The sequence below is a fragment of the Crocodylus siamensis genome, chromosome 1 (assembly GCF_052110815.1).
Source record: "Crocodylus siamensis isolate JL-2025a chromosome 1, ASM5211081v1, whole genome shotgun sequence".
Lineage (NCBI taxonomy): Eukaryota > Metazoa > Chordata > Crocodylia > Crocodylidae > Crocodylus > Crocodylus siamensis.
In genome coordinates this window covers 154,121,750-154,144,220 of record NC_143395.1, presented here as the reverse complement: position 1 = coordinate 154,144,220, position 22,471 = coordinate 154,121,750, and the positions used below count along the sequence as shown (strand labels likewise).

General features: G+C 49.9%; 1 protein-coding gene across 5 annotated transcripts in view; it reads right to left on the bottom strand.

The window, feature by feature from the left end:
* Positions 1-22,471, bottom strand: part of TMEM63B (transmembrane protein 63B) — a 91,367-nt gene that overhangs the window by 29,539 nt on the left and 39,357 nt on the right. For 3 of the 5 annotated variants that reach the window (XM_090046255.1, XM_090046248.1, XM_090046269.1), the window contains exons 2-4: positions 7,959-8,151; positions 7,099-7,178; positions 1,299-1,337 (exon numbers count right to left, since the gene is read on the bottom strand). In XM_090046255.1, the coding sequence (XP_089902381.1) occupies positions 1,299-1,337; positions 7,099-7,178; positions 7,959-8,129 (290 nt within the window). In that variant the 5' untranslated portion in view covers positions 8,130-8,151. Of the gene's footprint in view, positions 1-1,298; positions 1,338-7,098; positions 7,179-7,958; positions 8,152-20,129; positions 20,147-22,471 lie in introns of those variants that run through there. The other 2 variants (XM_090046263.1, XM_090046277.1) reach the window with 2 other exon arrangements.

Here is a 22,471-nt window from a genome sequence, read left to right as displayed (position 1 = left end):
CCTGGGCGTGTTTTGTGCTCTGCAGTGAGAGCTGGTCCCCTCCCACGCAGCGCTGGCTGTCTGGCCAGGCAGAGTAGCGCAAACAAGATCAGGTGATCAAATAGATCACCGCTCTCTAGGGTGGGGACAGGGCAGAGTGCATGTTTTGGAAAAAAAAGTAGTCAAAATGTGTAAGGATGTTTTCCCTGCTGGGAAGCAGGAGGTACATGTGTGTGCCCAGGATCTATCTGGGCCAGCAGTCGCTGCTGGGGTTTTGCAACAGGCAGTGTCAGGCCAAGGTACTGGATGGTGCCTTCCATAGCTCTACCAGGAAGCACATGCCTGCAACACTGGCTGATGCCGGATTATGAGCTTAGGGAAGACAAAGACAGTGCCATCCCCTGGCACAACTGCTAGGTTTGGAGTGCATGGGGAAGGGGAAGAGGCCCTGCCCCCCATAGCAGGCTGGCCACCTCAGGGGATAGTAGGGAGCAAACTCCAATAACTGCACCCCTGACCTACCAGGCCCTCTCCAAAACTAGGTATCTAAGAAGACCCAAGGACTAGGAGAGCAGCTCTTGCTTTGCTCCACACAACCCCACCCACCCCTCGCTGGCCCGGTAGCACAGCTGAATTGATTGGCATGAGGAAAAGGCCTTGCTTAAGAGAAGGCACAATAAGGGACGCCTGTGGAGTCAGAGGGCAACCTGTATTCACAGCTGCTCCTTCTGGAGGGGCAGAACCAGACTTCTGGCTCCTGTGCCCCTGAAAATGGGGATGGGAAAAGCCCCTTTCCTTTCCCGCCCCAACTGTGTGGTGGCAATGAACTGTAGTCTGAGTCAAGGGCTTCGAGAGAAGCCCCTCAGCACTGCCATCCACAGATGTACAGAGGAGGGGTGAGCAGGGTGGGAAGCAATCAGGCTTTGGGAGGTGGGGGATGGGATGAACAGAGGTGTCCCTTGTCCTGGTTTCTGCAAACACACAAGCTTTGGAGTAAGGCACGGTTAATGCTGTGGCAGCCTCCAGCATCGCAGGGCAGGCTGCTCCTTGGGGGGACCCTCCTTCAGAGGACAGGGTTGGGTATCTGGGAAGGAGAAGGCAAGGGATGGGGCTCCTTCAGATGTGGCATATGGAAGAAAGGGATGAGCCTGCAACAACTGAAACACAGACCCTAAGCCCTAACTCCCAGCTACTCAGATTAGTCCAGAAGCAAGACTAAAAACTGCAAAAGAAAAGGCAGGAGAGAATGACAGGGAAGGAGAGAGAGAGAGAGAGAGAGGTAAAAGAAAAAACACCCTGAAAAAAAACCAACAACGTACTATTCCCGCTCCTCTCGCTCTGTCTGCCAGTCCCGCCGCCTGGGAGCAAAAAAAACAGAAAAAGGGAGGGTTACAACCATGGGAACTGTCAGGCACACGCAGGGAGCCTCCTCTGTCTAAGAGGACACCGCACCAGGCAGCTCCTTGCCATCCTGAGGAGAAGCCTGTCCACCAGCAGACAAAAGGAAGAAAATAAAAGGCAAAAAACCCCTCTTTTCACAGCTCTGTTTTGCACTAGGCTGCAAGTGCCCTAAGGCAGGGGCCCTTTCATTTTTGCCTGCAAAATCTGACATGCACCTTTGGAGCCAACTCAGTTAATAATGCACTTCCATTAGCTCTGCAGTGCAGCTGGGGCTCTCACATGAAGGGGTCGTAGTCTTGGAGCTGCAAACTCGATGGGAAGAGTGTGTGTGTACACGTGTAAGTTTGGGATTTTGCAAAGGACTCTGCACTGCTTCCCTGGACATCACGCGTGTCTGTAAAATTCCAAACCAACAAATGCAGTGTTTCTCTTGAGCAGAAAGATGATGCAAGACATGCACACAGCACTTTGGCATGGACCTCTACAGTCTCTCAGTCCTATCCCACATCAGATTCCCAAGTTATGGTGTGCAAATCTGGCAGAAAGCATTACCCACTCTTACTACCTCATTCCTCCTTCCCTACTGCACTCCTACTTTCCACTCCTACTGCCCCATTGTCAGGGACCTGGAGCCCAGCAGCCAGGATGTGGGGGTGTTTTCTGAGGAGGATGTGGGGTCCTTCTTGCTGGGCAGGATGCCCCCTATAGCAGCTCTTGAAGAAAGGGAAGATGCTGAATGACCTTCAGGAGCTGTGCTCTCTGAGGTGGAGCAAGAGCAGCAGCACACAAGTTGAGTCAGCTCCTGTAGGACCTGGACAGGCAGGACAGCCTGGACAGGCAAGGCCAGGACCCTGCAGTGCCAAGTAAGAAAAGCTCTCCTAGTTCAGCTTCCTGTCTTTCCTCATTTGATCTTTTGGTTGAGCTATTCTTATACACTCAGGTCTCCCTGACAGCGCTGGTGTCTGGCCAGCATGCTGACAGACAGGGACAGATCCCCCTTTGCTGCATGTTACATTAAGACAGAAGACGCTTTAGGAGAAGCAGCTCCACCTGTCCTGGAGACAAAGGCCTAGGGCCAAATCCTGCTTCTACTGAGAGCAAACCCCATTGACTCTGCAGGGAGCAAAGTCAGCTGGTGCATCCTGCCTGGCTCTTCCCTCCTCCCACCCCTCTTCAACATCTTAGAGCAGCGCATGTGATTACACAGACAGTGGGAATGTTTTACATGCCACAATGCCCCTCCTCCACAAAATGAGGAACAGACCAAATAATTTTGGTGCAGGAGGGAGGGCTGAGGACCTTGACAGCAGGGAAGCTGCTGTCCAGCAACCTACAGGAACTGCCATTTGGGCCTAGGGTGCTGCCATACTACCTTCCTCTCATCACACTTCCCCCCCTCCCCCCCATGTCCATGGAGGCGGATCATGGCCCACGCACACTAAGTGTGTGAAGACCCAAGCCAGTAACTTTCCTATTCCACCACTGCTAGGGAAACTGGCCCTATACGTTCATTTCGAGAAATTCTTTTCCCCTTGTGATGAAGGCTCTGACTCTTCTCTTAGTCTCCTGATTAGGGACTGAGGAGAGGCTCTCTCCTGTAAGTCCTCTTAGCCCCCCTCTTCCTCCTCATACATTTTAGAAGCAAACTCTAACCTTAGGTCTCTGTATCAGCTCCCTAAGGTTATCTGGGGGAATGGAAAAGGAACACTCACTGCCCCTATCAAGGATCAGAGGTGATGTAGGAAACCCTCAGCCCAAATATTTTAGGCACAGGAAAAAAACCCAACAGTCTGACCTGTATGGAGGGTGTCCTGGCAGCAAATCACTAGCTGGGCAAAATGTTTGAATTGCTGCCTTAAAATGTGCTGGTGTAACGGGGATGGCAGGACAATCCTTTTCCTCCACAGTTCAGACATCAGTGCAGGAAACACAATGCTTGTGGGCTTAGATCAACCACCTCCTTTGGGATGCCTGTCGTGATCCCCCCAAGGCCTGGGCTTCAACATCCGCACCCATAGCTACCAGCATGAAGATGCTTCACTTCACTTGAGATCCAAAGTATTTTCTAGGGAAGCAGCAGCCCAGCCACCTCTGCTTCATCCCAGGGGTGGGGATAAGAGCCTAACAGAAGGCTGGGAACACTGCTCACCTGGCCTGACAAAACCCTCCCTTTCCCTTGGATCCCCCTAACACTCACTGCCCGCCCCCACCCCCACCCCGGTCTCTCCTCTAGCACCCAAGGTGCTCAAACTCCAGACCTCTCAGCCAAGAAGATGCATCTCTCCTTTAGCCCATGGGGACTGCAGCTATGTGCAAAGACTCCAGAATCACCCTCCCCACTCTGCACCAACACTTACAAGCCCACATAAATGGCCCTGCTATCAAGGCTTAGGGCATGTGTGAAGCAATGGTCTGGTCTCAAGACCTGCCTTGTGGGGGGGCTTGTGAGAGGTGAATGAGGGGCACCAGCAGGGCTGGAGAACTGTGGCTTGGGAGTGAGGGGCCTGGACCTGTGTTCTGTGAGTGAGGGGGGGCAGAGGGAGCTCTGATTTTCCATGATAAAAACCCCAAAGTCGAATACCAAAATTTACAGGTATTTAGCACTTATTTTATTATAGTGACTGAAGCACTGGTAGGCCTCCAAATTGCTTTAAAACACTGTGGTCAACTGATACCTTCCTTCCTACTTACCTATCTATAGTGGCCTTTCATTTTAATCACGGATTCTTAGGTTTTAATCAGAGAATTTGCAATTTTTTATTAGGGAAAACTAAGATCCCTGCTTATAACAACAGTGCTCTGGTTGTGAAGGGAAAAAAAAAGCATTGGCATTTCCACATCAGCTGCAGTTCTTCATACAGACCACAGCACCCAGGCACAACACCATGACTTGCAAACAGGGACTGCCAAAGGCAGCAGCCTATACAAGCCTGAGGGCAGGGGTGAAATCCATACCGTGACAAAGTACAGAGGGGAAACCCAAGCCTTGATAAACTATGAGATGCTAGCACATGATCCCAGTTAAGGTACATGAAGGCAGGGCACTCATGACTGCAGGTCTGGGAAACAAAACTGGAAGGAAAGGTTCGTGTCAGGGGTTTGGGCACTGGGGTGATGGACCAATTTTCCTGGGGGAAGCAGAGGCCATGCAAGGAGATTCAAGGCTTGCATAGTTCTCAAAGGGGTAAAGCAGATTTAGAGAGAAACTGCCTCTCCCTTGCTATGCCCAGGGAAGGAGATGGATGCTAACCCTGATGACCTGGGAAGTCTATTGGGAACATACATATTGGAGGAGCCAGCTCTGACAATGAGCAGACTGGTTGTTGGAGGAGGAGGGGACAGGCAGCATGGTTTAGGCCTGTGACTGCTGACTGTTTTCAAACTGGCAGCCCCTTTCTTACTGGGAGCCCACATTTCTCACAACCCCTGACACAAGTAAAATCTTAGTGCATCAGCAGCAGTGTTCAGCCACTGTAATTCATTTGTGGGTATGCTATGAGAGGGTGAAAGAATGAGAGACCTTCTTCCTAAAAACACTCATCTTGATGACTGGGCCCTGGAGTGGAGACTAGAAGCCCTGAGATGTGACGGAAGAAGTGGAGGTCAACTCCTTGCCTCAGAGGCACAGGCATTCTGCTTCACCCTGGGGGCAGACACCCCTCCCTGCTTGGAGGCCCCTCATCTTGCTACCCCATGACTGCAAGGGAGGCTAGTGCAGCAAGTGCCAGTGCCAGTACACATGATCTGCTGTGTATGCTGGTCCTGGGCCTACTACCCCATGCTGGCAACCAGATGCTGCTCTCCCATTCATCTCAAGGTCCAAATTCAGATTAGTTTCTTTCTAATGGAACAATCCCATGTCTCCCAAGCTGAATTGTACATGATGACTCCCCTCCCTTCTCTTGGCACGATTTTTTCTTGCGCCAGCAAGGCCCACAACTCACCGCACCCATTCAGGTAAGGAAAAAGAGGCATAGACAGAGCTGCAATTTTTTTATCTGCTTTTAATCTAGTCCCTTGTTCAGCATTAAAGGTAAATGACTCTCAGTGATTCCCTCTGTTGTGTGGTATCAGGAGGTCAGAAGCAGGCTCATGAGGATTGGAACATACCAGAGAATTCAGCTCTCCCCAAGCCTCATGGAGTCAGGCCAGAGGAAGGAGTGCTTCAGTTCAGTCCAAACCCTAGCAACTTGGTATGCCTACTGCAGCACCATGTAAACACACCCAAGTTAGCTCTCAATGAGCATAAGGACTAAAAGCAGTCTAGTTGCTCTGATACAGTACTCTGTGCTGATGCTGCAATACTGCTTTGGGTCCCTGAGTTAGCTTGGCTACATCTACACTCAACTCATCCAACAAAGAACAGTGAAACACAAGTAAGCCCAGTAGCTCATTGCTATGGAGAGCAAAGCTGAGTGTGTAAATCCACATTCCACTCCACAATGGAATTAGCATATGGGAAGGGACCCTCTTTTACTAGAGGGTGTAGAAGCCTAGAGAAAACAGGGAAGCCTTTATAAAGACCCTCTAGGAAGGAGCTAAGCAGCGGGTGACTTTAGTGTAAGGGAGAAAACATCAGAGATTGTCTGCTAGCTGGGATGTTAAACAAGGGATTTCATTAGAATAACGAAAGCAACATTGCCCAGAGTCATACTGCCTTTTTCCCTGGCTCACTGTGGAGCTAGCTCCCTGCTCTGGCTGTAAAGTAAAAGGACACGCATACTCTTCCATTTCAACAACGAAAGTCAAACTTAGCGATTGATAGACACTGCCCTCCCCACTGTACACAGACAGACAGACAGACAGACAGACAGACAGACAGACAGACAGACAGACAGACAGACAGACAGACAGACAGACAGACAGACAGACAGACAGACAGACAGACAGACAGACAGACAGACAGACAGACAGACAGACAGACAGAGACAGACAGACAGACAGACACTCTCTCTCTCGCTCTTTGTCTTCACAGTACCATGCTCAGTCTTTCAGCAGGTAGTCATTCCATGCAGCCATACTTTGTCTAAGCCAAGCTAAATATTTTCAGATTAAGATGACACATACCACTCTTCCTTCAGTGACTGCACCTGCCATCAACAACTCCCTTGCATCCATGCTCTAGACTCATAGGACTCAGAGCCCCACTTTGGAGCCATCCACACTTGCCTGCATTTCCTTCCTCAGACCTAATACTGTGACCAAGCTGTGTAAGAAGTTATTTGAAAACTCAGTGCCTGATTCCCAGGTAAACTGAGCAATATGTCAGTCATCAAAGTCACAAAGGCACTTCCCATTGCATGACTAGCAAAGCTGTTCTGGTCACAGACCTTCCCCTTCTCATAACTTTTCTCTAGTCCTTTGTCTGCTGACCCTTGCTTAGCCACTTCTGCTTCCACAGGACAGGGAGCTAATCACACCTTGGAGAGTTTGCAAGGCACAGTGCACAGCTCACTCTGTAGCTGTAGGACCCATAAATAATGTATTGCAACTCTAGAGCCAAAAAGCTGCCAGGCTTGCTTCTGTGTGGGGCTGTAGGTGGAACAGCAAAGGGTTAGCAAGCTGGGCTGCAGGGACCTCCTTTGTTTCTGGGATTTACGGGGGTCTGACTGGCCTGAACACCACTTTGACCCTGTCCTCACTGCCATCTGGGTGCACAGTTAGAAGGTTTATCATCTTGCTCCCCTCATCTTCCTTGTCCCGCTGTCTCAACCTTACCTGTCAGCATCAGTCACCAGGGCCAAACGTCCATAGTCCCATGCCACTTTACGCAAGATTGAAAAGACAAACAACAATGCCTGCAACAATATAAAGGAAAACTGTGAGGCCAGGCCCCTTCTGTGGGTGATGCCTTTTCCCAATTGCCATTTGTCTCTACTTGCCCCAGGGAAGGAACAGTGGGGGACAAAGGAAGCAGCAGGAACTGGGGTTGGCTTGCTCCTGTAGAATTTGGCCCTTCTGGCTACAGGACACCACCACACCTCTGGGAAGCCAGGATCCAAGGGGGAGAAATGCAGTAGTGTTTGAGCACCCTGGGGATTTGGGATCCAATGAGGGCATGTCTTAGCCTCGTGGTCAGCCTCACTTCAAGCCATTTCCAACTTCTATGGCTCACCTCACCATTTTCGTTCTGCCACATTTGGGTCACTCTTGAGCATGCCATTAACTGGAGCTGCAGGACACTTGGCACAAGTCCAAGGCCATAAAGGACCTGAATCCAAGTCTGGTTTGCCCAGGCCTGCCAGGAAAACTGGAAGACTAAATGGCTGTGATGCCTATATCCTACCCAGCACCACACAGCAAGCCAGCAGCAAAGCTGAGAATGGAACCTAAGAGTCCCAGTGCTAACCATCAGATGGCACTCCTTACCGTGGGATGGGAACTGGGCTTGGATATCCTGAGCCCCATCTGCCCCAAGCCCTAGTCACTAGCCTATTCTCCTCTTCCCAGGCTTAGGAATACATCCCAGGAGCCCTGTTTGTCAGTACATGTTCCTAGCCCCTAAAGCTATGCTACCCCCATCCTTCCCCCTCCCCCGCAACCCTAGCCCCATGTGAACAACAGTGGAGAGGACTTACAAGGAAGCACATGAAGTCAAGGGCGAGAACGGTAGGCACGCCACCAAACGGCAGCCCCTGCAGCACCGTACTGCGGATGCGGGCACTGTAGCAGTAATCCTGGGTGCCATTGTTACAGGATTTGCAGGTGGCTCCTGCCGAGCCAAAGGTGGCAAACAGGAAGGGAAGCATCTCTACTGCTTCATCGTCTTACCTGGGGAAGGAGAAAAAAAGGACCAGTTAGAAACACACCAGTTGGATCCTCCACTGCCTGGTTATCAAGAGGAGGCAGCAGCTGAGGAGCACTGGAAACCATCCTTCACTCAGCTCCAGCTTCACCAGAACAGCTGGTGCTTGTACTACACAGCACCCCACTACTGCCCTCACCCCTGATGGAGGAGGCTAAATGCATGGCTGGTGCTCACATTTGCAGAGCCAGGAAGAGCCAGAGTGTTGAAGCAGGAGGTGGGGTACTCCAGCTTCCAGCCCTGTAGGAACTACCATGCAGCTGCTGGACAGAGCAGCTGCAGCAGGGCCTGTCCAGTGTTTTCTTGTGATGCAGCCCTGGAAAGCACCTCTCCCTCTCATACTCCCTCTCCTTAGAGCAGCTGAAGCAGTTGGATTGACTCCCTCTCCTTAGAGCAGCTGAAGCAGTTGGATTGCTTCAGCTCCCTTCCCCCTCTGCTGCTTGAGTGCTCGGTTACAGGAAAAACCTCTGTTAAGTCATGGCAATGGAAATGAACTCACTTGGATGCCACAGGACTGCTGCTGCTGCTGCGTTACATTCTCCAATTTCCTCTCCCTGCATGCAGATCTTCACAGTTATTAGGCTGATTCTCCCCTCTCACTGCTTGCCTTCCCCAGTTCTCCCAGCTCCACTCCCTTCCAGCCCCTCAGTAGGCTGAGTCCATCCCCCTCTGGGTTTTTATTTCCCGCCCCCAGTTTTGATGCTGCCTGTAACTGTGATCGCAGCTGAGTTCAGCTGTAGAAAGACTTTAGGCAAGACATGATGCAGCTATGGAAGAGGCAGAGAAGAGCTTGGGATTCTTAATTTAATTGGAAACCTTACAAGGGAGTCCTGGACAGTGCTACAACCAGGAAGAGGAGGCAGCATCACTGCTTAGAGACAGACAGACAGGCATTTCTCCACTGAGATGGAAGCACCTCTGTGGGAAATGTTTAGTGGCTTACTTGCAGCAGCAGTGATAAAAACATGAAGTGAGTGTCATTAGGATGGTCTATAAGGGATGAGCCATAAGAGATAAATACAGTTGCTTTAGGGAGAGAAGACAAAAACCAGCTGCTGAAGGTGGCAGCAGATGAGGACAATCAATGCAGGCAGCAGGTTTCTGCTGTCCCTCTTGCCCCCACTGGCTTCACAAATCAGCACCAGGGCTGGACACAGGCATGGGCAAACTGGGCAGCCGCCTGGGGCCCAGACAGAAAGGGGGCCCCAAAATGGTAATTTTAAAATTATCATTATCATTATCTCTGGTGAAGGGGGGCCCGATATTAAAGTTTGTGCAGGGCCGCCAGGAGTCTAGGTACCATGCTGACCAACACATGTTCGTCCCACTCATGAGGACACTGCTCCAGTCAGTCAGCCACTTCTGGAGGGAACACAGATGCTGTTTTACTGCAGCCAGGAACTCTAAGCCAAATACAGGATAGCAGCAAGTGAAACATGAAGCAAGCATCCCTTGGATCGTCCAGAAGGGCTGAACCCTACTGGATCAACACAACTGCCTTGTGGAGCACAGATAAATACAACCAGCGCCACAAAACTGGTGTTAACACCCTATCTTCTAATAACAAAGGTTAATCTTTAAGGAATGCAAGGAAGCAGGACCCTGCATTCAGGATCCACTCACACAGCTGAGGGGTGGGGGTCATTCATTGCGAACTATCAGGAAAGAGGGCCCCTACAATGGCCAACACTGCTCCTTCTAGCTCAAGCAAGCTAAAAGCAGTACAGCACAGCAGTTGTTGGAAGGAAGATAGGCTGCTGTCCCAGGAGCTTTTGCTTGCAAAATGAATGCCTCTTGGCTCAGCTGAGACACAGTCACGTGTTTAAGAACTGGCTGAAGGACTGTAAACAAAGGACCATGACAAACAGTGGTGTAGCAACCCACTGGGGGTGTCCAACAGGACCAGTAGAAGACAGGGGATTTCTGAACAGCGCAGCTGAGATGGAGGACAAGCCAAACAGCACATTCAATTAAATTCCCAGACTATCGGGTGCAGAGGGCCTGCCAGTGCCAGAGGAGTGAGGGGGCTTGGAGGACAGCATGGCTAAGCCATGGCAATACAAGTTAGCTATTAGCCCAAGACCCAGCCAAGCTTATTCACCCTGGAAAAATGAACGAGAAGCAGATACTCAGTGACAAGGGAGAGAGCTGGGAAATGCAGCAGGAGGGAGGAGGGATAAGGAAAGTGGGCAGCACATTACACAGGGGCCCGAACCTGAACAGCACAACACGATTACCCAAGGGCCCATGGGACTGCTTACACAAAAGCCTGCTCCAGAGGCTCCGCTGGATGCAGAGCTTGCCAAACCTGGCCTAGGACACTACCATCAGCCCTGAGCAAGGTGCTGACAGCAGGAGATGGACAATGTGGGGGGGGGATAGGGAGTTTGTACCCACTACATCCATGGGTGTGTGTGGGGGTGGGGAGCTTTCAGTGGGTTCTGGAACAGGGCCTTAGAGAGCAACTAAAGGGGAAACTGGGATCAATCTGCTCGAAATGCAGAGCTTTGGATGCAGAGAGGAACAGCAGGGAGACAGGGATCACCAAGAAATGATGGAGTGAGATGACAGGGAGAGAGACTGGGAGTCAGGAATGGCTTTTCTGATGAAGATCCAGGAAGGCAGGGGACAAGAAAAACCCAGGGGAAGGGCTGGGACCTCAGTACAATGGACTCTTAAAACTAGATGGGATGGAGGGCCAGAGAAAAGTGCTGTCAGGAATAAGTGAGCAGGTCTCCCTTAACCCCTCAGAGGGACAGCAATTGCCAGAGATTAGCCATTTAACCCAACCCCAGATTGAAAGACTAGTCTCTTTCCTTCCCCACACAAAACATTACCACAGCCAGCAGTAACTCATCATATGGAATGGGCCAGGGGGATCCAGCGCTGCTCTAGAGAAAGGTCTCTCCCACATATAGCTGGGGCACAGCAAAGGCAGGGAACAGTGTTTGCGGAAAGCTTGCCATGTCTGTCTGCTGTAGCTGGTCTGTGGATCAGAACTGACAATGCAGCTAGTCCAGGTGTGGGGAATTATTTTGGGTGGAGGGCCACTCACTGAGTTTTGGCAAGCCATCGAGGGTGGCATGACAGGTCACCGGGGCAAATAAATATTAATTTTCTAATTTTTTTAGGGGGCTGGATAGAATGGCATGGTGGGCTGCAACTGGTCCAGGGGCCACATTTTGCCTACCCCTGAGCTAGTCCATCTTTGGTCACAGATGCGGATGGGAGTTGTGCCTGGTCAGAAGAGAGCAGAAAAAGCCAAAGGCGGTATGTGCACATGTGCCTGAATTCATCCCATGCCTAACAGCAGGGGATCACGAGGAGCTGTAGAGGCCACACATCCTGCAGACATGGTGCTAAGTTTCAGAAAGGAGACAAAGGATGCATCCACATTGGCTATGGCTGAGAAACAAGTTCTGCCCACCTGATCCACCAGCCTTGATAATGGTGCAGCACCAATACCTGAAAAGCACTTGGCCCATTTAGCAGAGCACAACAGAGGCTGGGAGGGGAGATGACTGATCTATGTACATACACCAACAGATCAAGAACCATTTACACTGTTGGACAAAGTTGGCATATAACCATGTGACAACAAACTGGCCAGTAATACGCCCAAACAGGAAAATAGCAAGTTGTACAATAGCAACAGGAAGTTTCTCATTACCAATGCAATATAGTTCTGAAGCAGTTTTCCCAGGATGGTTGTTCCTCATTCCCCCTAACTAATTCTATGACGGAGCTCGATCAGTTAACGAACAGGATGCTTGGACATGGCTGCCTGACATAGCAGGGGATGGGGCTTTTGGTCTAGGAAGTTTCTCTCAAGCCTGTGTTTCTTTATAGCTCAGTGCTGATTGGGCACATCGAGAGTTTCTCCCAAGACTCACCCCCCACCTCTCCACATACCACGTGCAGCTGCACACTAATTAGACTCTCTTAACTCAGCCGGGGAGCAGGACTGAATGGCTGCTATTTTAGCTGATTAGCTACAGCCCGGACAACAAAAGGCCATGATGGCAGGAAGGATCAGGAGCCAGAGGGTTTAGCTCAGTGCACCCAGCAGCCAGGTGTGCCCAAGGATCGAGGCCAAGGACTCCCAGGCATGTTACCTGTGCAGCCCAGCCTATTGCAGGCTCACTCCAGGTGTCCAAGCAGGGCTTCCTGAAGCTGGGCTCTGCACTTCCAGCTGCTAGTGATAGACAGGGCAGTTGCAAAGGTGTACTGGTGGTCAGGCTAAAAGCCAATTAAGAAACATGCTGGCAGATCTACTGGCTTACAGACCTGCCAAGCAATCCCACGTGGCTCCCAAGAAAAGGAGGTGCAGAGTCTAGCTTGAATCCCTAATAATATCAGGTCATGGTGATGTCCCTATCTAATTCTAGAGGGAAATGAACTGGTGTGGGCAGGGGACTGAAACCTGCAAGTCAGACAGGCTCCAAAAGCTGGAGAAATTGGAGAGTGACTGGAAAAATCTTGCAGTGATATATGGAGGCTTTCACTTTTGGGGCACCTGTTCCATTGAGCCCCCACCACATCATAAATGACCAATAAAAGCATAAAAGGTCTTCCATAGCACCTGCACGAGATGAGTTAGAACAGGGATGGCAACTCATTCGGTCATTTGGGACTATATCATGTTGCGTGTGGGGGCAGAAACAGAGCAGTGGAACAAGCCATGGCAACATTAATTGCAGAGTGGATCTGATTTAAATCAGTTTCATAGTTGGTAGGGTCAGAAGGGACCTAAGCTGATCATCTAGTCCGACCCCCTGCCATGAGCAGGAAAGGATGCTGGGGTCAAATGACCCCAGCTAGGTGGCTGTCTAGCCTCCTTTTGAAGACCCCCAGGGTAGGGGCAATCACTACTTTCCTTGGAAGTTGGTTCCAGCTCCTAGCCACCCTGAGAGTGAAGTAGTGCCTCCTGATATCTAGCCTGAATCTACTCTCAGTCAACGTATGGCTGTTGTTCCTTGTTACTCCCAGTAGTGCTTGGGGGAACTGGGACTCTCCCAATGCCTGCTGGTCCCCCTTGGCAAATTTATAGGCAGCCACCAGATCCCCTCTCCACCTTCTTTTGTGGAGGCTGAACAGGTTCAGGTCCTGTAGCCTCTCCTCATAGGGCCTGCCCTGCTGCCCCCTGATCATGCGAGTGACCCTCCTCTGGACCCGCTCCATGTTATCCACATCCTTCCTGAAGTGCGGCACTCAGAACTGGACGCAGTACTCCAGCTGCAGCCTGACCAGTGCTGCATAGAGGGGGAGGATCATCTCCTTGGACCTGCCTGAGATGCATCTGTGGATGCATGACAAGGAGCGGTTGGCCTTCCTGACTGCGTCCCCACACTGCCGGCCCATATTCATTTTGGACTCAACAGTGATTCCAAGATCCTTTTCTGCCTCTGCGCTGCCGAGAAGGGAGTTCCCCAGCCTGTAGGTATGGTGCTGGTTCTTCCTCCCCAGGTGCATCACCTTGCACTTGTCCGTATTGAAACCCATCCTGTTCTCATCTGCCCACCTCTGTAACCTGTCGAGATCTAGTTGTAGCCTGTCCCTCTCTTCTAGCATGCCCACTTCTCCCCACATATTAGTGTCATCTGCGAACTTGAACAAGGTGCTTTTCACCTCCTCGTCCAAACTGCTGATGAAGATATTGAACAGTGCAGTCCCAAGGATCGAGCCCTGGGGAGCCTCACTGCCTACATCCCTCCAGGTTGAAAATAACCTGTCCACCACCACTATCTGGGTGTGGCCCTTCAATCAATTTGTCTACACAGTCAGATAGGTCACATCGACACCACAGATGCCTAATTTTTTAATGAGGATGGGGTGAGAGACAGTGTCAAAGGCCTTCCTAAAGTCCAGGAAGACTACGTCCACCGTGACAGCTGTGTCCAAGGCTTTTGTGACCTGGTCATAGAAGGCCACCAGGTTGGTCTGACAGGACCTGCCTCTAACGAACCCGTGTTGATTATCCCCAAGCAAAAACTCCCCTGGCTGGCCTCTCGCAGATGTGTTCCTGGCTAATTTTCTCAAAGAACTTCCCCAGGACCGAGGTAAGACTAACAGGCCTATAGTTTCCCAGGTCCTCTTTCCTCCCTTTTTTGAAAATGGGGACCACACTGGCCCTTTTCCAGTCATCGTGCACCTCACCAGAGCACCAGAAGTGCTTGTAAAGCTGTGCCAGGGGTCCTGCAATGACCTCTGCCAGTTCTCTAAGCGCTCTGGGGTGGAGGTCATCAGGACCTGCTGATCTGAACACATTTAGTCCCTCCAGAAGTTCCCTGACTAGGTTCTCACTGACCCTGGGCCTGGCTGCGCCTCCCTTGGGTCCATCCAGAATCCCTTTGGGGGGTGGGGGTGGGGGTGTGACCCGGTCCCTGCTCAGAAAAATGGAAGCAAAGAATCTGTTAAAGAGATTAAATTAAATTGATTTAAATCGTGGTTTAAAAATCACTGGCCAGGAAGCCTTGATTTAATCCTTGTTTTCTACAGAAAGTGCATTCTTGTTCTGTGATATAAACTTCCATTAAAATATTCCCAAATGGGGTCTCTTTTATGACCTGGGAAGCCTGCTGCCACTGTAGATTTTCCATACCATTCCCTCACTAGATCTCAAACGTGCCATACCATTCCCTCACTAGATCTCAAATCAATGGAGAGGCTATACACAGACACTTATCCCTCAAGACTTCTCAAAATGTTTCTGTTTTGTTTCTACTGCCCCTCCCTCCTTGCATTTATCTCCAGACTTCACCTCCTTGCCCAGATCTACTCCACCCCCAACAATCCTCTATTCATATAACATCTTGAAACTTTGCTATTTTAGAGAGAGGTAAGGGCTTGACTCTATGACACAAACTTGCAGAGAGACAGGGCTGATGGGTAGGGAATCAGGTCTGTTATCTCTCATCTCCATGTACTGCTGTTAACAAGGATGTTATCTCTGGAGACAAATCCACAGTTTGAGAACTGAAACTAAGCATCACAGAGATGCTTAATAGGATCTTCCAGACTGAGCACTGAGTCCCATCAGGTAGAGTGGTTTTCTTTAATCTTTACTAATCTATAGAAGAGCCTCTGGAAACCTCATAAGATTGGGCCCCTAATATAGCGTTAATATATTGTTCGTGGCCTGTTGTGACATATTTATAAAACTTTTCTAAAAAGGTTACATGTATATATTGTCTCAAATAGTATATAATTAAAAGTTATAATCCCTCTTCCACAATGATCTCTTTGAGCTCCAACATATTTTAAATTAAAACTATCTTTATATAGCTTTTTTTTAAAAAAAGCATCTTAAAAAATAAAAAGATACGATTAAATTTAAAAAAAATCTGATTTAAATAAAAAAACCTGCTTTTTAATTTTTTTAAAATTGATTTTTCTCCACCCTGATTAGTTGCCTGGCTCCTTGAGCCACAGCAGACACCACTCATGCGGCCATCAAATTTCTGACCCACAGCCAGGTGACAAGGTGCTACACTTTAGATGTGGCCCATAGGGCTGCCTGTGGGTCAGAAATATGGTGGCAAGATGAGTGGTGGGGCAAGCCACAGCAGCTACCACCAAATTTCTAGCCCCACAGGCCACATGACACATCTCCAAGGACTGTATCTTTGACACTCCTGAATTAGAACATAGAAAGTGCCACTCTGGTTTACCCTCTGCCTGCCTAATTTAGCATCCTCTCTAGAAATAGCTGTCCCTGTCAGATGCCCATCTAGAATTCACTGATAGAGTAAGTTACTCTTTAACCACATCAGGCAGCGGCTGGCATAGCCTGAAGCAGGACATTTCCTGTCTCTTCTCTTTTATCCACTCTAGTGCAACTCTAGAAGGCTTCATTAAGAACAACAATGCCAAAACCTTTCCTGAATCTTTCTAGAGTTCTTGGTTTCGACTTCTTGTGGCAGTGAGTTTCATGGGTTAATTACACTGAAGTACTGGTTTTCAACTTATTGCCTTGCAATTTTCCTTGTACTTGTGTTCTGGGAGAGACTACATTGGCCCTCCACAGAGCACCTATTATTTTATTTACCTTTATGATGACCCAACAGATTTGTCCTCTCTCTCAGCTACATAGTCCTAGTTCCTCTAATAAGACAGCTGCTCCAATTTATAGAGTGGCATTATAACATTTTTGCTATTTCCCTCTACGCTGTTTCTCACACATTTGAACAGCCTTGCTTTTCTGAACATTGTGTTGCTCATCAAACAGTCCATAGCATTGCACAAGTCACTCCTTGAGTAGTTACAGTTAATTTAGAACCCAGCGGTGCCTGAGAAGAGCAAATTACTCCTCGCGGCCTTTACCTTGCACTTTTCCATGCTGAATTTCACCTACCATCAAGTTGCTCATTCACCCAGTTTAGTGTTATACTCAGACCTTCCCTGCAACCTCAACTAACTTAAATAATTCTGTATTGTTTGCAGATTTCACTACCTGACTGGTCATCATCTGTCCCAGATCATTAATAAACCCTCTTAAAATAAGTTCCACTAGAGGACAGAACCTCAGCATACCTGTCTTTGGTTTTGGCTACATTGAAAATTGGTCATTTGTTTCTACTCTTTGTTTCTGGTCACTTAGCCAGTATTTGATCCATGACAGAACTTTACTTTCCCCCTCCACTGCCCCTCCCACCAGTTGCCTTAAAAGCCCTTTGTGAGAGATTTTATCAAGGGCTTTTCAAACATCCACATAAATTAGGCTGTCTAGCTCTCCATTATCTGCTGTTTTGCAGACCCATTCATCACATTCCAATAGATTAAGGAAGCATGATTTTTTCTTTGCAGAAGCTGGACTGGTTAGTCCATAACTAAAGTATTTTAGCAACCTTTTAATACTGGAACTACCTAAGTTAAGCCTTCTGCAATTCCCAGGGTTACCTCAATACCTTTTTGAATAAGATAGATGCATGTCAGGTATAGCAGCCGATCTGCATTAGTATTAACTGGCAATGTGTTTTGAAAGCACTTCAAAAGCTCACATTCTGATGCAGGGCTGGGAGTGAGACTCTGCTGTTGTCATCTGAAGCAAATGCAAGCATAGTCTGTGCTATGAACTGGGACATATTTTACCTGGACAGGTGAGGCCTCTTTTGAACAATCCCTTTGTACCAGCATGGAGAAAGACTAGCAAAGAAAAGTAATGTAGACCATAGTCTGGACTGGCACACCTTGCTATGGTTTGTGCCAACTACCAAGAGATGTAAGTGGAAGTAGGGAAGCATCAGTTTCAATACCAGAGGGCATTCTTTGTGGTCATAGAGTTTGGAAGGAAACTGAGAGGACTCCTCCTCTCTGCCTCCTACTGGGGGTACATCAGGTGGGACACAGCCCAGAAGTGATGTGCCCCACATGGACACCATGGAGTGTGTGCCTAGTGTTTTTCATCCACAAACCTCCTACTAGTAACTGATTAGCTCAGCAAGTTGAAGTCAGGGTGGGGTAGGATCAAGCCTATGACTCACTGTGCATTAGCTGGGGAAAATCAGGTAAACATCAGGGAGCTCTCTGAATAAGAGATGCTAAGCCTCAACTGAGTTTGCTAGAGGGCAGTGGGGAAGGAGATACCAAGAAAAGAGCAGGCTCCCCAGACCTTCTCATCAGCACCCTTCACAGGGCCCATGTGCAAAACAGCCAGTTCAGCAAAAGCAGCCTCTCTTCATTGGTCCCTGGGCCCCACTACTGTTCCCCGGTCCACCTGTGCCTAGTGAATAAATACTGCCATTTCTTTCCCTGAGATCAGCTGATCCTACTCTGATTATGGCCTGTTCCTTCCCAGCCTGAAGGAGGCTGATGGATTCAGACCTTCTCTATGAAGCATCACCCACAAGGAGTGGATGTGTGGGAAGAAGATCAAAGGCAGGCAACCCTCATAGCTAGGACAGAAGCCAGACAAGGCAAGGGCTTCACTAAACCTGTCTCCCCCACCTACCACCCCACCCCTGCCCAGGGGTGTCCTGGGAGTAGTGGATGCATACTGATGCAGCAGGAAGAGCTCAGCTTTGGCACAGGAACAGACAGGAGATTTGCTCTATGCCAACAAACAGGCATGAGAGAAGACTCTCAAGAACGAGATGTTAGAACAAGGAGGGGGGAGGATGGTGCCCATCTGGTGGGACTCAGAGCACAGCTTACAGGAGGATTCCTGTGCCCTTGAAACAGACGCTGTGTGTGTTTCAGCCTGCAGACTCGATGGGATGGCCTCTTGCCATCTCCCTCTCTCTCAGTGCCACCCACAGCCACCTGTTGCTGGGAACGCAATGGCTAAGCCTCAGGCTTCCCATGCACATAATCAAACAAACCTGTTGTGTCCACCCAGGGGTTTGACCCCAGCAAACTGTCCATGTCTGCCCAGGAGTGCAGCTCCAGGCACAAGCCCAAAGAGGGCCTGCCCCACCTGACCATGATCCCTGCTGGCACCACAACATTTTGGCTCATTCTCAACGAGAAAGGATGGCAGGAAAGCACACCCCTCCCCACTTTGGGTGTGCAGGCTTGTCGCACACTGGCTAACATTTCCCTGGAAGGCATTCCAGCCAGTAAGCATGTCTGCAGGATTTGAGGACTGGCAGAAGACCTATTAGCACCAGGATTGATTTGATTTAAATCAAATCAATTTAATCATGATTTAAATCACAATTTAAATCACTAATCAGGAAGCCTTGATTTAAACACTGTTTTCTACAGAAAGTGCATTCTTGTTGTTTGATATAACTTTCATTAAAATATTCCCAAACAGGGTTTCTTATGGCCTGGGAAGCCCACTGCCATGATAGGTTTTCCCTTCTACTATACCATTCCCTCACTAGATCTCAAATCAAGGGAGAGGCTATACTCAGAAACGTATCCCTCAACACTTCTGCAATAGTCTGCTCAACATGTTTCTCTTTTGTTTCTACTGCCCCTCCCTCCTTGCATTTATCTTTAGATGACTCCTCCTTGCCCAGAACCACTCCACCCCCAACAATCCTCTATTCATCTAACATCTTGAAACTGCAATTTTAGAGAGAGGTAAGGGCTTGACTCTGACAAACCTGCAGAGACGACAGGGCTGATGGGTAGGCAATCAGGTCTGTTATCTCTCATCTCCATGTACTGCTGTTAACAAGGATGCTATCTCTGGAGACAAATCTACAGATTGAGAACTGAAGCTAAGCATCACAGAGATGTTTAATGGGATCTTCTAGACTGAGCACTGAGTCCCACTGGGTAGCATGGCTTTCTTTAATCGTTACTAACTTACAGAGGAACTTCTGGGAACCCCATAAGACTGGGCCTCTAATATAGTCCATGGCCTGTTGTGAATTATTTAGAATTTTTTCTAAAAAGGTTACATGAATATATTGTCTCATATAGTATACAATTAGAAGTTATAATCCCAATTCCATGATGACATCATTGAGCTCTAACATTGCCCTTAACTTAAAACTATCTTTATATAGGTTTATTTTTTAAAAGCATCTTAACAAAAAAAAATGATTAAATAAAAAAAATCTGATTTAAATTAAAAAAAATCCAATTTTAATTTTTTTTTAAACGAATTGTTGATTTTTATCAACCCTGATTAGTACAAATCACCTGGAGGAAACTTAAATGGAGCAGAAAGTAACTACAGACCAGCTTTCCAGAACAGGAGACTTAGGATCCTTTCCATTATGGAAGCTGAAGAGGAAAGTAGATTCTATTTCTCTACTCAGCTCCAGGACTCTGGAGCTGACTTTTCTTCTCCCTAGGATCACATGGCATGGCACTGATTTTTGTTGAGCTCCTCCTCACCTGTACGTGCATTGAAACACTTATGTACTATAGGTGTACAAGCCACACTGCCTAAGAATATGGGACCATATGTTTCTTGGGCAAAGGGCCATGCGCCTCCCGTACACACACAGCATGGAGCAAAATGCTTGGGAGAGAAAACCACACATACGGTTTTGGAGGAAGTGTCCGTTCTAGCTCCCAGCCTTGCTTGAAGCTTTGTTTTAGAGCTGGCAGTCTAGTGAGGGAAGAGGATAAAAGAATGAGGAAGTCAGGTAGAACTAGCTCTCCTCCTCCCCTGACTGGCAATTCTGAATGCAGCATCAAGCTACCTTGGACGTGTGGCCAGCCTGATGTGACGTTCCTGGCAGCATAGGGGGGCTGGGACTGGAAACTGTTGCACCCAGGTAATGAATCTGTCACACGGTTGCTGTTACATTAACCTAGACACAGGCCCTGTCCCAAACAGACCGGTTCCACCAGGCACAGAGCCACTTTCCTTGCACTGGTGCCATCAGATCTCTCCCTGCCCCCCAGCACCTTGTTGTTCTAGGAGGGCAGAGCACACGGCACAGCCCCTGGGATGCACAAGAGCAGTTCCTAACCCCCACCACCTGGATATTTCTGTGGGATGCCAGGAGCAGACAAGGTGGCCTGCGACTCTTGTTAAATAGGTGCTCTTGGGACCCCTCCGCACTCACCAACACTTTAGGGTGGTGCTGGTCTCACAGGCTGCAGGTAGCTCACTGCACATGGCATGCCTCTAAACTCAACTCCAGGGGAGCAGGGCTAGTTTCAGAGAAGGTAACCAGCTCAGACACACTGTTGTAAGTTCAGCAAAAGTGGAGTGGAGTACATGTGAAGCCTCACAGGGGCCCTGGACTTTGCAAGCAAGATGCTTGATGCTGAAAAATAAACATCTGGGGCTGCAAGGAGAGAGGCAGGTCTGTTCTCAAGCTGCAAGGTTTCAAGCCCTGTCAAGGGCTTTACCTCCAGGGCCTCTGCCTTGGAATACAGATCTGCTATGGAAATCCTCCTCATCTCCCGCACACTCAATAGGCCAACAAGCATGTGTTTGCCTAAGACAACGCAGTGCAAAGGAACAGGCCTGCTTCAAACACCCCGCTAGCATCCAGCACCAGGCAGGCAGAGCTCCCCCAGGTCTGTAAGTATCTGCAGGGATCAAGGGCTCATTATGTGGAGGGAGAGGGGCCAGGACATGACACAGGATAGGGAATGACTATAATGCTCAGCACTGCAAAGGCATAAGGAACTGACCCTTTAGCTTTTGCCGTAAGTTCTGAGATTCACTGCTTGGGCTAGTTAGGGGTAAGACCGTCTACACCAGGGGTGGTCAAAATATGGCCAGTGGGCCAGATGTGGCCTGTGAGGCTATTCTATCTGGCCTGCAGGGCCCCTAAAAAATGTAGAAAATTAATATTTCTCTGCCCTTGGGTCCTGCAAAAAATGACAGGAACCAAGGGCAGTAGGACCCAGGGGAAGCCCAGTGGGCTCCAACAACAATGGGGCCCACCTGGCCCTGCCCCCCCAGCTGGGGCTTCTGGCCTGGGAGCAGGTGGCTGCCCCGTGCGGGAACTACAGGTAAGCTGGGGCGGGGTGGTGGGGAAGCGTGGAGGGGACTCCAGGCAAGGAAGGAATTTTGTGGGGAGGGCAGAAGTGGCCCCTTCCCCACCCTGTCATGGGTGCCCAGTGCTGCAGCTGCTCACAGCCTGTGTGGGGCTGCCTGTGCCTGCTCCAGACCGCCTCATGCAGGCTGCGAGCGGCTGCAGCAGGGACCACCAGCCATGGGGTGCGGGAGGGGCCGCATTTCCCCCTGCGCTCAGCTTTTCCCTGGGCTCCTTCCCTGCGTGGAGAGGTTAATGGGACGGTTAATGTCTAGGTTAATGGGATGGCCCCTCGCCTGCCCCATGGCTGGTGCTCCCTGCTGCAGGTGCTTGCAGCACACACAGGGCTGTCCGGAGCAGAGACAGGCAGCCCCAGGCAGGCTGTGAGTGGCTGCAGCATGGAGCACTGGGCATGCGGCGGGTGAGGGGCTGCTCCCCCCCCCACCCTGCGCTCAGGACAACCTTATAACCTGGCCCCACTGCCAGGCGGGTTACAAGCTGGTGCCGAGTGAAGGGAAGAGCAGCCCCTTGCTTGCTGTGTGGCTGGTGCCCCACACTGCAGCCACTCGCAGCCCACCTGGGACTGCCTGTGCCTGCTCTGGACAGCCCCACATGAGCTGCAAGCAGCTGCAGCAGGGAGCGCCGGCCATGGGGCAGGCAAAGGGCCATTTTTCCCTGCTGGCAAGCAGGGGGTCGGGGCTGTGTGCTGCCCCCTGCCTGTACCACAGGGCTGGGGGGCACTGGGTGTGAGTGGGCAGGGAGCCAGTGGAAGCACAGGGCCCGCATGGGTGCCCCAGGGTCAGTGCCGGTGGGGCCCAGAGCAGGGTGGCAGGAGCGCGGGGTCCCTGTTGACAGGGGCTCTATGGAGCTGGGCCAGCTCCCCCCTCTC